The sequence below is a fragment of the Podarcis pityusensis genome, assembly GCF_964106645.2.
Source record: "Podarcis pityusensis genome assembly, chromosome: 3".
NCBI lineage: Eukaryota > Metazoa > Chordata > Lepidosauria > Squamata > Lacertidae > Podarcis > Podarcis pityusensis.
The window spans coordinates 281,115-298,654 of NC_138026.1; the positions used below are offsets into that span (position 1 = coordinate 281,115).

General features: G+C 48.2%; 1 protein-coding gene across 1 annotated transcript in view; it reads left to right on the plus strand.

Annotated features, from left to right (window-relative positions):
- Positions 1-17,540, plus strand: part of COL4A2 (collagen type IV alpha 2 chain) — a 191,437-nt gene that overhangs the window by 28,741 nt on the left and 145,156 nt on the right. The window contains exon 4 of the mRNA XM_080997344.1: positions 568-648. Coding sequence (XP_080853470.1) covers positions 568-648 — 81 coding nt within the window. The remainder of the gene's footprint in view (positions 1-567; positions 649-17,540) is intronic.

The following is a 17,540-nucleotide window of genomic DNA, read 5'->3' on the forward strand; positions in this document are numbered from 1 at the left end:
TGTCTAGTTCTGGGCACCACAATTTAAGACAAACTGGATGGTGTGCAGAGGAGGGTGACCGGATGATCAAGGTTCTGGAAACCAAGCCTTATGAGGAATGGTTGAAGGAGTTGGGTATGTGTAGCCTGGAAAAGAGGAGCATGAGAGGAAATGATATAGTCATCTTCAGATTTCTAAAGAGTTGTCACCTGGAGGTTGGAGCAAGCTTGTTTCCTCCAGCTTTAGCGGGTAGAACTTGAACCAATGACTTCCAGTTACTAGAAAGGTGATTCCAATTAAACATCAGGAAGAACTTTCTGACGGTAAGAGTTGTTTGGCAGTGGAACAGACTCCCTTGGGAGATGGTGGACTTTTCTTCCTTGGAGGTTTTTAGCAGAGGTTGTATGGCTATCTGTCATGGAGGCTTTAGCTGAGATTCCTACGTTGCAGAAGGTTGGACTGGATGACCCTCGCAGTCCCATCCAACTCTACGATTCTATGATTCCCTTTAGTTTTGCCATACTAGTTGTTTTTCTTGCTGTTGCCCTGCTATTTAACTGTCATTTGAATGTCTGTTTTATTTTTCAGGGACAGAAGTCTTATACAGGACCTTGTGCAGGAAGAGACTGCAGTTGGGGTTGTGAATGTTTCCCAGAAAAAGGAGCTCGTGTGAGTACCACTTTTTCTAATCACATAAGAATTCTCACCATTTTATCCTAGGGATCAAACAATTGCCCCTAGATTTAGGACTTAAAATATAAACAACAAAACAATACAAAAATAATAACAAAACATTTCAACAATGCAATACTAGCAATACAAAATATGTCCTTCCATGAACAGAAGGAGCCTCCTGTGAACAGAAGGGGTAATCTGTTAGTGGAATGGGCTTGTTCCAAGTGGTCGCTTCCATAAACTGAAATGGAATAACCTGCTGCCACCTACACTGCTCTAAAGGGCTCCCAAACCCTAGCAAATTTTCAGTGGTTGTGGACGCAGCAGAGATCCAAGAGCATCCAGCTTTGTGAGCAGAATTCCACTCGTGAAATTCTAGATCCAACTATTGCCTATAATTGCATTTGACATTTCAGATTTAATCCGGAAAGAAAGGTATCATATGACATGTTCCTGTAGACTACAGCATTTGGAGGCAAGTTGTTTGGTACATGCTTAGCTCAAATTCTAAATCATGCCTCACGTCACCTCCTCATGGTGGCACTGTTTTATAACTGCATTAGAAAGCCTGCTCCTCAGTATCTTTACATCAAAGTAAATCTTAAAGTAAATCCTCATTAAATGTGATTTGGGCACTACTGTTTGAGAGCTCTTGCATTTATTCAGCTGTTGTTATTGAAATGTACAGCCATGTGATATTGGAAAACTGTCAAAATGAATTACACAGTGAACATCTACACAACAATTTGAATATTCTCCAGTTACATTGTTTTAATTAGATTTGAAATGAACAGTGGTTTTTAATTAGAATTATATCATTTTTGAAGCAACAGCACTTTCTAACTGAAGAATATTGAATTTTAATATTGGGAAATGGACTTAATTCCCTAGCTTCTCAAGCAGTGAACAAAAATTATTTGATTTGATATGCAAGCATACTTCCAAGCCATCTAATTTGTCCAGAATGTTGTAATTATTTTCTTTAAATGTAAAATCTTTACTAGCAGCACTTCCTGAAATAATAGGTTGCATTTCTCAGCATCTTATAACAGTGCACTTGACAGCTGTGTAGCCACTTTCATCGTAAGTTCATTTGGAATCTTCAGAGGTGACCAAAATTAATGGAAATGTTTTTGTCTTACTATGGAGTATAAGAAAATAAGGCCTAATTAAATTAAATTTTCCGTTTGTAGTTTTTCATGTGAGTCATAGGTCCAGCCGTGCTTGAGTTTAATGGGTCATTCTTCTGGTAATAATGTCTAAAAATGGTCTGGGTGCAGCTGTAGAGTTTTAATGTTCAATAGTGCTGACTTTCTTTTTGAATTATTGACTGCCTATAATAGTGGATGGTTAGAGATGGTATGGGAAATTACACTGTGGGACTTCTGACTTACCGTATTTTTCCCGTGTATAACACGCCCCCATGTATAAGATGCCCTCTATTTTTGGGGACTCAAAATTAAGAAAATGGGGGGAGATGGCCCAGAGCTTTTTTGGGGGAAGGATTGTTGATGGCTTTTGACCTGATTTCATTCTGATGCAAATTATTCTCATACATGTATTAAAGAATAGTAATATATACGTGTATTAAAGAATAGTAATATATTTGTTCCACATATTTTCCAGTTAAGTTAGGCTTACTTATTGTATCTCTGTCCATTGAAATATATTCTTTCTGGGCTATAGAAACACTACTCACTCTATTCTACTTCAAAGTAGTGATTTTTTGTTAGTCCCACCACATCCAGATGATCATCCATATTTTAGTACTATGGTACTTAGTACCTAATGTCTTCTGCATGGTCCTTCTAGAGAGCTTCTATGTGGGTTGAAGATTTGAGCCGAGTGGGAAGGCAGGACCTAAGCCCCTAGACAGAGAGGTTGGCATTGAGGTACCTGCCAAATCTCTAGTATGGTTTGAGAAGTTTCTGCATAGGGAGAGAACTCATAATTGTGTCTGCACAAATGTTTATGCAAAGATTTACAGTTAGAGTAAGCAACTGATTGTTCTTTATAAGTTCCAATCATATCTTAGCCACTTTTTGACAGTGACAACCCCACTGTCCCTTTCTATGCCTTTGTATTACTGATATTTTGACATCTTTTGAAATCTGCTTCTCTGCATGTTGGAAATCATATCAGCATTTCTGGTTGGAAAACACCCCAGTTGATGAAAATATTAAATATTACCAATTCGTATTTAGACACCGAGAAACTAAAACTGTTATCACAAACAACTAAGCTGGAAGCACTGGCAATGTTAGTATTTCTTGAATGTTTTGGTTAATGTTGCAGATTTGATTAAAAACTGAAAATAATCTTTGCCAAGCTCAAAATCTGTACAGATAGTTCCGTATTGTTACACATTGCAGTATGTGTGTACTAGGTGGGACTGATTTGGATGGTCCGCCCCACCACTTAATGGATCCAAATGGTTTCCAGAGAGTGGTAGGGGATGCTTTATCCCAAGTTGATGGCCTTTCAGCTGATTCCATGGTGGCCCGCTGGAATGCGGAGTTAACCAGGGCTATTGACTGTTTGGCTCCGAAGCGCCCTCTCCAATTGTATGGAGCCTGGACAGCCCCATGGTTTTCCATGGATCTGAGGGCACTGAAACAATCGCTGAGACGGCTAGAGCGCCGGTGGCGGATAACCCATTCTGAAGCTGACCGGACACGGGTTAGAGCTCAATGTCGAGCCTACCAAGTGGCGGTAGCGACGGCAAAGAAGACTTTCTTCACCGCCTCTATTGCATCTGCAGAAAACAGCGGGAGCCTTTTTCAGGTGGTTCACAATTTAGCGGAACCACCTGCTACATCGGGGCCCAGTACAGGCCACATGATCTCCTGCAATGATTTTGCAAAGTTTTTTGCAGATAAAGTCGCTCAGATTCAGGAAGAGGTAGACTCCACCATGGGAGCAGGGCCAGGGCGGGAGAGTGCTAGAGTTCTGTCTGGTCCTGTTACGTGGGATCAATTCCAATCTGTTACCTCCAAGGATGCAAACTAAATATGACATAATAGGCATCACTGAAACCTGGTGGGATAAATCCCACGATTGGAATGTAATAATGGAGGGATACAATCTATTTCAGAGAAACAGACCAGACAAGAAAGGAGGAGGAGTGGCGTTATATGTCAGGGATGTGTATACCTGTGAAGAGATCCAAGATTTAGAACCTCAAAGCCAAAGTGAGAGCATTTGGGTCAAAATTAAGGGAGAGAAGAATAACAGTGACCTCACTGTGGGAGTTTACTATAGATCCCCAAGCCAAACGGAGGACATAGATGATGCCTTCCTGGAACAGATGGCCAAGCATGCAAAAGGAAGGGAGATAGTAGTAATGGGGGACTTCAGTTATCCGGATATTTGTTGGATGTCAAACTCAGCCAAGAGCATAAGGTCAAACAGATTCCTCACTGGCCTTGCAGACAACTTCATTGTCCAGAAAGTGGGAGAAGCAACAAGAGGAACAGCCATTTTAGATCTGGTCCTAACCAATGTTGATGACCTGGTTAGTGGGGTAGAAGTGGAAGGATCATTAGGCGCGAGTGATCATGCTCTTCTGAAGTTTACTATACAGCGGAAAGGAGCAGCCAAGCATACTAGGACTCAATTTCTTGACTTTAAGAAAGCCGACTTCATAAAACTTAGGGAAGTGCTGGGTGAGATCCCATGGACAGTAATACTAAAAGGAAAGGGAGTTCATGATGGCTGGGAGTTTGTTAAGAGGGAGATAGTAAAAGCACAACGTCAGGCAATACCAATGAGACAGAAACATGGAAGGTGCCTAAAGAAGCCAGGGTGGCTATCTAAAGAACTTTTAACTGAGTTAAGATTAAAAAAGGATGTGTACAAAAAATGGAAAAGGGGGAAAACCACCAAAGAGGAATTCAAACAATTAGCCAGCACGTGTAGACACAAAGTCAGACAAGCCAAAGCACAGAATGAACTCAGGCTTGCTAGAGAGGTTAAAAGCAACAAAAAAGGCTTTTATGGGTCTGTTCGTAGCAAAAGGAAGAACAAAGAAACAGTGGGGTCACTCAGAGGAGAAGATGGTGAAATGCAAACAGGGGACACAGAAAGGGCTGAACTCCTCAATGCCTTCTTTGCCTCAGTCTTCTCCGATAAAGAAAACAATGCCCGACCTGAAGAATTTGGAGCAAATGATTCAGCAGAGGAAACACAGCCCAGAATAACTAAGGAGATAGTACAAGAATACTTGGCTAGTTTAGATGTATTCAAGTCTCCAGGGCCAGATGAACTGCATCCAAGAGTATTAAAAGAACTGGCAGATGTGATCTCAGAACCACTGGCAGTCATCTTTGAGAATTCCTGGAGAACAGGCGAAGTCCCGGCAGACTGGAGGAGGGCATCCTGATCAAATTTGCAGATGACACCTAACTGGGAGGGGTGGCTAACACCCCAGAGGACAGGATCACACTTCAAAACGACCTTGACAGATTAGAGAACTGGGCCAAAACAAACAAGATGAATTTTAACAGGGAGAAATGTAAAGTATTGCACTTGGGCAAAAAAAATGAGAGGCACAAATACAAGATGGGTGACATCTGGCTTGAGAGCAGTACATGTGAAAAGGATCTAGGCGTCTTCGTTGGCCACAAACTTGACATGAGCCAACAGTGTGACGCGGCAGCTAAAAAAGCCAATGCAATTCTGGGCTGCATCAATAGGAGTATAGCATCTAGATCAAGGGAAGTAATAGTGCCACTGTATTCTGCTCTGGTCAGACCTCACCTGGAGTACTGTGTCCAGTTCTGGGCACCACAGTTCAAGAAGGACACTGACAAACTGGAACGTGTCCAGAGGAGGGCAACCAAAATGGTCAAAGGCCTGGAAACGATGCCTTATGAGGAACGGCTAAGGGAGCTGGGCATGTTTAGCCTGGAGAAGAGGAGGTTAAGGGGTGATATGACAGCCATGTTCCAATATATAAAAGGATGTCACATAGAGGAGGGAGAAAGGTTGTTTTCTGCTGCTCCAGAGAAGCAGACACGGAGCAATGGATCCAAACTACAAGAAAGAAGATTCCACCTAAACATTAGGAAGAACTTCCTGACAGTAAGAGCTGTTTGACAGTGGAATTTGCTGCCAAGGAGTGTGGTGGAGTCTCCTTCTTTGGAGGTCTTTAAGCAGAGGCTTGACAACCATATGTCAGGAGTGCTCTGATGGTGTTTCCTGCTTGGCAGGGGGTTGGACTCGATGGCCCTTGTGGTCTCTTCCAACTCTATGATTCTATGATTCTATAATTCTAGGTATATTTTGAGTCCTACTTGGCTGATTCAATGATTCTATGATTCTAGGTATATTTTGAGTCCTACTTGGCTGATTCAAGTTGTCCTCTGTGCTAGACAAATGGCAGCAACCTGCCTGTCCACCCCCAAAGCAAGTGCGGGGAAACCATTTTGGCCAGTTGTGGATGACAGAATAAAGTGAATTACTTTCCCTACAAAAAGCACTGGACTATTTACCTGCGATTTTGCAGACTTCATCCAGTCCATAGAGGCTTCTGTGCCTATACATCTTCCACCCCTCTCCTTATCCAGCTGCAACACCACAACCCTGCAGTGTTCTCGATGGCTCTTACTCTCAGGTAGTTGCTGCCACCATCCTCCCACTTAACTCGTTGCCCGGATGGGAGGGGACCTGGGATGAAAGCAGGTATTTTTCAAAAGCCAGTGCACCCAGCACTCCTCAGTGCAACCTGCACACAAGTTGTTGGGGGAAATAGGACCAGCTTTTAGCTGCCTTGTCTTAGGCCAATATCCAAGCTGCTTCCTTGTTTCCCTGGCAGAACCCCCTAAACTTCTTAAACTCCAGGAACACTTGAGACCAAAACACCCTGTGTTTCCCAAGCAGTTCCCTTGCAAGTTAGTCAGAGTTTAAAGGCAGCCAAAACTCCCCAAGTCTCTCCCAGATCTCAGAAGAACGTATTGGACTCGCACAACTCTGAGCCTAAATTTTCAGTAGCATGAACTCCAATCGTCTAGGCATGGGGGCTGGGGCTTCTAGAACCCTGAGGTTGGTAACCACACACACTTCAGTGGTCAAATTAGGAAGCTTCATTAAAAATAAAAGCTAGGGGAAAGCAGGTAGGAGGTCAAAACAGGCAACACAATAAACCAGAGCCCTGTGGCTCTAAAACTGGACTATTAAGAGCGGTAGTCTCGTAATCTGGTGAACCGGGTTCGCGTCTTCGCTCCTCCACATGCAGCTGCTGGGTGACCTTGGGCTAGTCACACTTCTCTGAAGTCTCTCAGCCCCACTCACCTCACAGAGTGTCTGTTGTGGAGGAGAAAGGGAAAGGAGAATGTTAGCCGCTTTGAGACTCCTTAAAGGGAGTGAAAGGCGGGATATCAAATCCAAACTCTTCTTCTTCTTCTAATGATAGCCTATTCACTATAATAGAGCTGTTTGGCTTACAAGCCAGCAGCGAAGATGGCCAGCTTCATAGAAAGTCCGATCTGGATCCCTGATGGTGGGAGGGAACAACACTGCCAGGGCGGCTCAGCTTTTTAAAGTCTCTTTCCTCTCTCTGGGAGGAGTGACCCCTCGCTCTTTCAGACAAACAAAATGCAGAGCCAGATGCTCACATCAGTCATGTCTCCCAGGTAGGCTTCTAAGGCACCAATTTTTACATTTGAAGGAGATACACATGACAGACTGACTGAGAGAAGTGGTGGGGGCAGATCAGGATTTTTATTCACACTCACAAAGCGAGATAGCACTTTGAAAAGGAATTGCCAATATTCTGCTGGTTATCAGGTAACAACAGCAGCAACAGCAACAACAATTTATTATTTATACCCCGCCCTTCTGCCTGGGTTTCAAAGCTCTGTCTCGCAGAGCACTTTGCCAAGTACATACTATGGAAGACCCTTGTGGGCAAAAAAGGTCATGTGACATTGTGACATTAGATGACTGACAAGTGGGCAGCTCCACCCACCTGTCAAACCTGGCCCACAAGGGTTGGGGAGGGTTAACAATCTAGCCTACTGGCCAGACCCCATTCCTCACCCTAACTCTGAAACAAACTCTGAAAACCCTAGCCCCACACTGCTTTTGCAGGCCATGCTGGGCTGGCACACGCACACGGCATCTCCCACGTGGAGGTGCCTGGGAGAGACGCAGCTCCAGCAGCACAACCCACCCTCTAGCTTTCCTGCCCCAGGCACCCCAGTGGCTTGCTACGCTGCTGAGAGAAGCAGAGCTATTTGCATGCTGAAGAAAATGGTCTTTCTGTAAGGATATTCACCAGATATATCAACCGGTTCTGCATGTAGCAAATCCTATAAAATCTAGAGTAGGGGTAGCCAGTGTGGCCTTCCAGCTCCCATCATCACTGACCTGCATTGACCTGTAGGTGTCACTTTAGTTGACTTGATCATGCCCTTGATAATCCTACCAGGTGTTTGCAAAAAAGGCAAAAAAAAAAAAAAAAAAGCAAGCAGCGGTACTTCAGACCGTCTAGCATCTGCTACAGAAGATAGGTAGGCAGTAGTGTGAATTCCTTGACCTCAAAGAGATCTGTTTGCTTGGCTCCATGGTGTCAAAAGACATTGATTGTATTTATTTAAAATATTAACACATCATACTTTTCATGAATAGATTACTTTTAAGTCTAATGTTTGCTATATTGGATTATATTTAATGCTGTACTGTTTTTAACATTTGATTGGGGCTGCCCAGAGTGGCTGGGGAGACTCAGCCAGATGGGCGGGGTATAAATAATAAATTAATAAAAAAATTAATAATATGTTTTATATGAATACTCCTTACCTGGAAGTATTGAAACCAGGGGTGGTGCCCATCCTCTTGCCTTTTGAACTCATTCCAAGTTAGCATTTTTCATCTCTTTTAAGTATATATTCTCTCTTGTACTAATTAGCAACCTCTGGTGGTAGCTTCCCCCTAAAAAACCTTAGGCCAGAACTAGCAAAAGGGACAAATGTAAAGGTCTACACTTAAGGCAGGAAGAACGAGATGTGCAAATATAGTATGGAGGACACCACCCTTGGCAGCAGTGCATGTGATAAGGTTGTAGACTTTAACCTTAACAAGAGTCAACTGTGTAATCCAGCTCAAATAAAGTCATAGTCCCACTCTATTCTGCCTTGGTCCAGTTCTGGGTACCACAATTTAAGAAGGATGTTGACACGCTGGAAGATTTGCAGAGGAGGGTGACCAAAATGATCAAGGGTCTGGAAACCAAGCCTTATGAGGAACAGTTGAGGGAGCTGGGTATGTTTAGCCTGGAAAAGAGCAGGCTGAGAGGAGATATGAGAGCCATCTTCAAATATCTGAAGGGCTGTCACATGGAAGATGGAGCAAGCTTGTTTTCTCCTGTTCTGGAGGGTAGGGCCCAAAACAATGGCTTCAAGTTTCAAGAAAGGAGATTCTGACTAAATGTCAGGAAGAACTTTCTGACAGTAAGAGCTGTTTGACAGCGGAACGGTTTCCTTTCGGAGGTAGTGGATTTGCCTTCATTGGAAGTTGGTATACATAGGTTGGATGGCCATCTGTCATGGATGTTTTAGTTGAGATTCCAAAGATACTAACCCTCCACTAACACCCCCATCCTCATCACTGAAACCAGTAATGAAGCAAAATTGTGCAAAACAAGTAGTAGATGTTAATTAAGACATAGATCAGTGACAGAAAAGGGTGACAGTTTTCTAGCATTACAATGAGAACAACAATAATGAAAAGAAAAGAGTGATATTTATTATGCTTAAAATAATTATAATGCCTCCATTCTGAGATGCCAGGGCCAGCTGGTGATGCAAGATTGAAGATCACTGGTAATGACAGTTGTAAAAATATGAATTGAGTCTTATCAGAATCAGGATGCCAACCTGCAGAGTTGATCACATAACACGGTGTAGGCACACCATTTGAATAGCAATGCCCATTAACTGGCAGGGTGGGGTTGGGGGACAGCCATCTCAAATATTTTATAGGAATTTGCTCCTATGATCAGAATACAAATAGTAGTTAAGGCTGCATAGACAATAGCCTAACTAAACCCAAAGATAACATAAGGGTGGATGATCGGCGTTGTGAAAATGAGCAGAATCATTGGGTAAAATGATAGATAAATAAAATGATAGAGCAATTAGATTGTTCTCTGAGCTAACAGAATGGGAGGGTAAACCATACTGAAATGGATCAAAAGATGATTTAAGTCCTATTTTTTCAGGCAGGGAGATGTACAAGTGGACAGTTTGTTCATTTTTGTCTCCCCTGCTCTGTTTCTCCTGCAAGAGAGACACAATGCAGACAACGTTGTGATAAGCAGGGATGAGACAGTCTCCATTCATGGAGTTACGTGTCACAGTACTTTATTCCGTAAAGTACTTTATTCAGTAGTTTATTAGGGTTATGCTATTTTTAGAAATATTAGGGTTATGCTATTTTTAGAAATATAGAGGCACACAATTGGTCCATGTAGTTCAAAATGGACGACACTAACTGACAGCAGCTCCCCAGGGTCTTATAAAAGCAAATTCCCAGCCCCAATTTTGAATGCAAATACAAGAGAGAGGCTGAAGGCCACCCACCTCCCTTTCATCATCATCCCCCCTCCAGCAGGCTTTGTCACAGTTTAGGGACCAGGGGTGGCAAGTTGTTGATTAAAAAGATAATTTGAGTAGAAAAACAGCTCAAATAAGACATTTTTCAGCAGGAAAATTGCCATGGTGGGAAGGGTTAAGCAGTTCCCACACACAATGTTCCCAGTTGTACCTTTCTGCAGCTGCTTGCTGTTAAGAAGAAAATAAATATGGAAAACATCAGGAAACTTGCACATATCTGCCATGTAACATCCAGTTTGGCTCTAATGAAAATGGTATTACTAAGAAAGCATGAATTTATTCAGATGGCAGTGGTGCAAGAGGTGTAAGAGATGTATTCATTTTCAGAAGCAAAGTAATTCCCTGATATTGGGGGAATGCCAGAAGCTGACTTTTTCACATTTATCAGCCAGTATGGATGTGAAGTGTCAGACTACATAAACTATTCTAAGCAGAAATTATGGAAACAATCCATTTACAGGACGAAAAGGCACATGATATAATACTAGCATGGTGGTTAAATGTTTAAGATTCCCCCCCCCCCATTTATTTTTGCACAGAGAGGGTCAAACAAAAGTAAGCAAACTTTGAGAGACTACAAATATTTGTGATAAGGGGGGAAAGCAACAACCCAGAGCCTTTTCACAGGGGGAAAGACAAAATTTTAAGTAACCTTAGGAGAGTTAATCAAAATAATTCAATACATGTGTCAGAGCTGCTTCCAGATCCTAGCTCACAGAGGATCACGCTAGCCAGCGATCATTAAATAAAAGTCTTTATTGAGTTACAGTTTCCATTCTCAAGCTGCTGCGTGCAACTCTACGTCTCATGGTTAGATCGGCGAAGCTCCATCTGAGTCTCCGCCCCTTGTACACCAACTTAATATCCTATCCTTGCTCCACCTTTTCCGCCTGACTGTTCTTCTCTGGGTCCCTCTGCCCCCCGGGGTCTCTTCCTTCCGGGATTCCTCTGACGCTGACGCTGACCCCCCTGACTCTTCTCCCTCCTTTCGGCGGGCTTTAGGACCTGGCTCCCTTTCCGGGCTGCCTACTGCGCCACCTTCCTGTGCATTTGAACTTGGCTCGCGCGCCCAACCTTCCACCTTCCGTCTGACCGTTTCTTCGCTCCCCGATGGAGGTGTGGCCACTCCTGACTCGTGCCCTCCCCCCTGTTGTGAGCTGCCAGCGCTTGATCCCTGGCGCCCTTCCTTTTCCCTGCTCTCTGGCGGTGACGCTGGTCCCGATTTCCAACTGCTCCCCTCTGAGTCCCCTCTGGCTCTATCTTCCTGGGGTGTCCCCCTAGGCTCCCCCCTTGCCCTGGCCACTGGTGCTCCTTTCTGTGAATCTTCTGATTCACTGGAAAGACTCGGAGATCTCGGGTCGTCGTCATCACTCATCTTTTCTTCTGCCTCCTCCCCCTCGCTCTCTGTTTCCTCCCTTGCCCTTGCCTCTGCTCCTGAACCCCTGACATCCATCCCCCCCTCGAAGCCCCCTCTTCCCCCCTCCCCTCCTTCCGGTGCGGGATCTGGGTGCTGCTGTGTCAGGGGAACGAATGTCGGATACAGTTCGCTTCCCGTGGCGGGCCGCCATCCGAAGTCTTCCGGTTCTTCCTCCCTGCTCTCGTTGACGACGGTCACCTCCGCTTCCATCTCTGTGCCGCCGTGCTCGAAACCCGGGTCGTCCCCGAAAACGTCCATGTCCGTCTCTCCCTCGTTGCCTTCTGGAGACGTTGCTCGTCCTGGACCCTCCAGCCACCTTCTGCGGAACTGCTCCTCTGGTCGATCATCCCACCAATACGAGGGTTCTGAAGCAGATCCCGAGGGTGACCCCTCTGGGGAACGGGCGTCTCGTGTCGGTTCCTCGTCCGAGTCGAACCCCCGGAACGTGCTGGCTGAAAGCGTGGGCGTGAAAAGCCAGTCGTCGAAAAAGTCTGCTGGCATTGGCCTATGTGGGAAGAGGGCATGAAACTCTTCTTTGAGCAGAGGTTCGTCTAAAGCGTAGCCCGGCACCCAGCTGTTGGCACTGGCCGGGGTGCCCTCCTTGGCGAGAAGGTATTCTACCCCCTCTTCCCCCCATCTGGAGTCCAAAATCTCCGTGACTTCGTTGATGCGCTCCTCCTGTGCCACTCCCCCTTGCCCGGTTCTCTCTCGGAGCGGACCCGGTGCCGTTCCTGGTTCCTGAAACCTGTGAGGTGCCTTGTAGGGAGTGAGCACCGATCTGTGGAACACCGGATGCATTCTGGAACCCTCCGGAAGAGCCAGCCTGAAAGCCACCGGGTTGACCTGTTCTTCGACTTGGTAGGGCCCCAGTTGTTTATGCCCTAGTTTCTTCTTCGCCAACGACCTGGCCGGCACTGCGTGGGCTGCTAACCAGACCCAGTCTCCCACATGGATCTCTTCGCCAACCCTTCTGTGTTTGTCCGCTTGTACCTTGTATGCGTGTTTAGCCAGCTCCAGGTGCCGCCGCAGCTGATCGTGGACCTCCTGCAACTCCGACGCGAACGCATCTGCTGTCTGCGGCTCCCCCTCCCCCATTCTTTCCAGTCCCGGGAAGGTTCTAGGGTGCCTCCCGTTGTTGGCGAAGAACGGCGTGACCCCCGTGGACACGTGCTTCGTGTTGTTGTAGGCGAACTCGGCGAGAGGCAGGTAATCCACCCACGTCGCAGGCTGTTGATTCGCATAACATCTCAGGTACTGCTGCATGATGGCATTGACCCGCTCCGCTTGCCCGTTGGTCTGCGGGTGTCTAGCCGACGCCAGGTTGATCTTGACGTTCAGGAAGCCCATCAGCCTCTGCCAGAAGTTTGAGATGAACTGTCGCCCTCGGTCGGACAGAATAGACCGCGGCAGACCGTGAACCTTGAACACGTGGTCTATGAACAGTTTGGCGGTTTGTTCCGCCGTGGCCACCTTCGCACACGGAATGAAATGTGCCATCTTGGAGAACAAATCCACCACCACCAGCACAGCCGTCTTGCCCCTCGAGCTGGGCAGATCCGTGACAAAGTCCAGGGCCACTCTCTCCCATGGCTCGAACGGAGTTTGCAGCGGTTCCAGCAGTCCGGCCGGCGGTCTGTGCACTGGTTTGGACCTCTGGCAGGTGTCACACCTCGCCACGTAGTCCGCGACTTCCCCTCTCATTCCGGGCCACCAGAAGTCTCTGGCTACTAATTCCACCGTCTTCTCCTTGCCAAAGTGCCCGGCAGTGGGCGCGTCGTGCAGCTGCTGCAGTACCTTGGCGCGAAGTTCGTCTCCCGGCACGTAGATGGCCCCTTTACGGATGAGCAAACCATCTCGCAGCTGGAACTCTTCGGTCGCTGCCGTGCCCCTGTGCACCTCTGCCATCTTTGCTTGCGCGAAGGAGTCATCCTGCAACGCTCGTCGCACCGCATCCAGGTCAACTGTTGCCGCCGCGCACGCCCACACTGTTGGTGCGAAGATGTGCATGGCGGCCGCTGGCGTTGCCTCCTCCAGATACTGTGGCTTACGGGAGAGAGCATCCGCCATGATGTTGGTGTCCCCCGGGACATACTCTATTCGGAAGTCGAAATTCGCAAAGAACTCAGCCCAACGTATCTGCCTCTGGTTCAGGAACTGTGCCGTGCGCCAGTGCTCTAGATTCTTGTGGTCCGTGCAGACCTGCACCGTGTGCTTGGCGCCGATCAGGAAGTGCCTCCACGCTTTGAACGCTGCATGAATGGCCAGCAACTCCCTGTCCCAGATGGTGTAGTTCTGTTCGGACTTGCTGAGCTTCCTTGAGTAAAACGCTCCCGGCCTCCAAACCCCCTGCGGGTCTTTCTGCAGCAGGACTGCTCCCACGGCTCTGTCCGAAGCGTCTGTCTCCACCCTCATCGGCCTGCTGGGGTTGACATGAAGCAGCTGCTCTTCCGACGCGAAGAGACGCTTGAGTGCCTGAAAGGACTGCTCCGCCTGCTCTGTCCAGATGAACTTCTTTTTCTTGGAGCTGAGCGTGTCCGTGATGGCCGCTGTCTGCATCGCAAAGCCTTTGATAAACTTGCGATAGAAGTTCGCGAAGCCGACAAACCGTTGGACCTCCTTCCGGTTGCGTGGGCTTTTCCAATCCAACACTGCTCGGACCTTGGCGCTGTCCATGGCGAGCCCTTTATCAGACAACTTGTAGCCCAGGAAATCCACCTCGGTCACGTCGAATTGGCACTTCTCCAGCTTGGCGTAAAGCCTATGTTGCTGTAGCCTGCTCAGCACTTCCTTGACGTGTCTGTCATGCTCCTGCTGCGATTCCGAAAAGATCAGGATGTCATCCAAGAAACAGACGCACGTCTTGTAGAGGAGCCCCGCCAACACGTGATGCATGAAAGCTTGAAAAACGTGGGAGCCATTTTGCAATCCAAAAGGCATAACTCTATATTCGTAGGTGCCCAGGGGCGTGAACATGGCTGTCTTCCACTCATCTCCCTCCCGCATGCGAATGAGGTTGTATGCCCCTCGCAGGTCCAACTTGGTGAACACTCTGCCCTTCCGTACCTTTGCGAGGAGGTCGTCGATTCGGGGCATGGGGAAGTCCGATGGCTTGGTCACACTGTTCAAGATGCGAAAGTCCACTACAAGTCTTTTTTGGGGCGTGTCCCGCTTCTTAACAAAGAATACCGGACTGCCCCCCGCTGCCTTGGACTCTCGGATGAAACCGCGCTCCAAATTATGATCTATGAACTCTTTGAGTTCCTGCAGTTCGTCCTCAGACATGGAATACAGCTTCCCTTTGGGCAGCGCCGCCCCCGGCAGCAGGTCAATTTTGCAGTCATATGGTCTGTGGGGGGGTAGCCTGTCTGCCTCTTTCTCGCAGAAAACCTCCAAAAATTCTGCGTACTTGTGGGGAACCGCTTGCAGCGTGCCTAGCTGCAACTGTGACTCCTCTTCCCCTCCTTCCTGCCTGGGCACGATGCAGTGTTCAGCGCAAAAGGAAGAGCCGAAGGTCAGCTGCCTCTGGTACCAAGCCAGCGTCGGGCTGTGCTTGTCCAGCCAACTCATGCCCAATACAATGGGCGTGTCCGATAGTTGAGTGACATTGAAGCTGATGATTTCCCTGTGATTCCCAAGTCGCATCACCATTGGTGGCGTCTGCTTCACCACTTGCCCCCCTAGCAGCTCCCTGCCATCCACCGTGACAACCTGCAGGGGCAGCGTGGCAGGCAGCAACTGTATAGCGTGCCGGTCGACAAAGTCCTGCCCTATAAAGTCCGCATTGCTTCCGGAGTCAATGGTGATTGGCACGTCCATGGTGATTCCATTGGGCAGCTGGAGCGACGCGGTGAGCTTCACTACTGGTTTGGGCGGGAGGGGGTCCATGGGCTGTAAAATCTCTGGGGACTGCTTCACTGACACGTCTGGCTGGGCCCCAGTGCCTCTTCTTCCAACCAGACTCCTTCGTTTCCCTGCTGTGGTTGTCCTTGCTGCGTTGCTGCAGTTACCATTGCTGAGGCTGCAGTGTGCTTGTGGAGCCTCTGGGGACACTCTTTCGCCATATGCTGTGGATCATCGCAGATGTAACACTTCCTGTTCCCTCTAGGAGGCTTCGCTTTCACTGCTGCCGGTGCTAGGGCTCTGGCTGCTGACTGAGCCCTTGCACCTCCAACCTCCATAGGTTCCGCTCCTCCTCCTGGCGGAGGCGTGGATTGCGCACGCGCTGCTTCTCTGGGAAGGAAGGAGGAGCCCCTGGCTGGTTCGCGCCCTCCACGCCCTTCGTCCCTGCTCCACGGACGTCCTTCCAGCCGCACCCCCACCGCCAGCGCCCTCTGAACGATCTCCTGCGTGGTCCGGGGTCTCTCCCCCCTCGCAATTTCATCTTTAACCGAGCCGTGCAATCCCTCCCAAAACAGGTCTCTTACAGGAGCCGAATCTCTGTCCCATTCCAGGGCACTGACCAAAGCGAAAAAGCGGGCATGGTACTGCCTTACGCTGGCCCTCCCTTGCTTCAGTCCATGTATCTCCTGCCGAGCAAGATCCACGTCAATGCTTGATAAAAAGCACCCATCCATCGCTTTAATAAAGGCATCCGCATTTTGGAGCGCCGGATCCTTATCTCTCCACAAATTGCGCAGCCATGCTTTAGCATCTCCATGCAAATGGGACATGATGAATCCCACCTTCTCTTGCTCATCTCTAAAGTCTTTGTTCAGCAGTTGCAGTGCACACATTACATCTGCTCTAAAGTTGGGGTACTGTTGCAAATTCCCATCGAAGTGAGAGACCAGACCGCCTGTTCGTCTCCCCAACCCAATCCCCTCCGGTTTGGGTGTCAGTTGCCCTTGCTTCGTAAGCACTTCCAACCTGACCTGGAGATCCCTGTAGGCGGCAGCTGCGTCCTCCTCTCTCTTCCTGGATGCAAGAGCCTCGGCATTCAGTCGTGTCACTGCTTCTCTGAGTTCCACTATCTGCTGTTCGGCCGTCATGTTGTCTGCCGTTCGTGAGCTCGCTAGTAGGCACCCGCTTTCTCTCCTCTCCGCGAGGACGTAGATGCCCACAATCTAGGGATGGAGCTTACTGTCAGAGCTGCTTCCAGATCCTAGCTCACAGAGGATCACGCTAGCCAGCGATCATTAAATAAAAGTCTTTATTGAGTTACAGTTTCCATTCTCAAGCTGCTGCGTGCAACTCTACGTCTCATGGTTAGATCGGCGAAGCTCCATCTGAGTCTCCGCCCCTTGTACACCAACTTAATATCCTATCCTTGCTCCACCTTTTCCGCCTGACTGTTCTTCTCTGGGTCCCTCTGCCCCCCGGGGTCTCTTCCTTCCGGGATTCCTCTGACGCTGACGCTGACCCCCCTGACTCTTCTCCCTCCTTTCGGCGGGCTTTAGGACCTGGCTCCCTTTCCGGGCTGCCTACTGCGCCACCTTCCTGTGCATTTGAACTTGGCTCGCGCGCCCAACCTTCCACCTTCCGTCTGACCGTTTCTTCGCTCCCCGATGGAGGTGTGGCCACTCCTGACTCGTGCCCTCCCCCCTGTTGTGAGCTGCCAGCGCTTGATCCCTGGCGCCCTTCCTTTTCCCTGCTCTCTGGCGGTGACGCTGGTCCCGATTTCCAACTGCTCCCCTCTGAGTCCCCTCTGGCTCTATCTTCCTGGGGTGTCCCCCTAGGCTCCCCCCTTGCCCTGGCCACTGGTGCTCCTTTCTGTGAATCTTCTGATTCACTGGAAAGACTCGGAGATCTCGGGTCGTCGTCATCACTCATCTTTTCTTCTGCCTCCTCCCCCTCGCTCTCTGTTTCCTCCCTTGCCCTTGCCTCTGCTCCTGAACCCCTGACAACATGCTAATGAC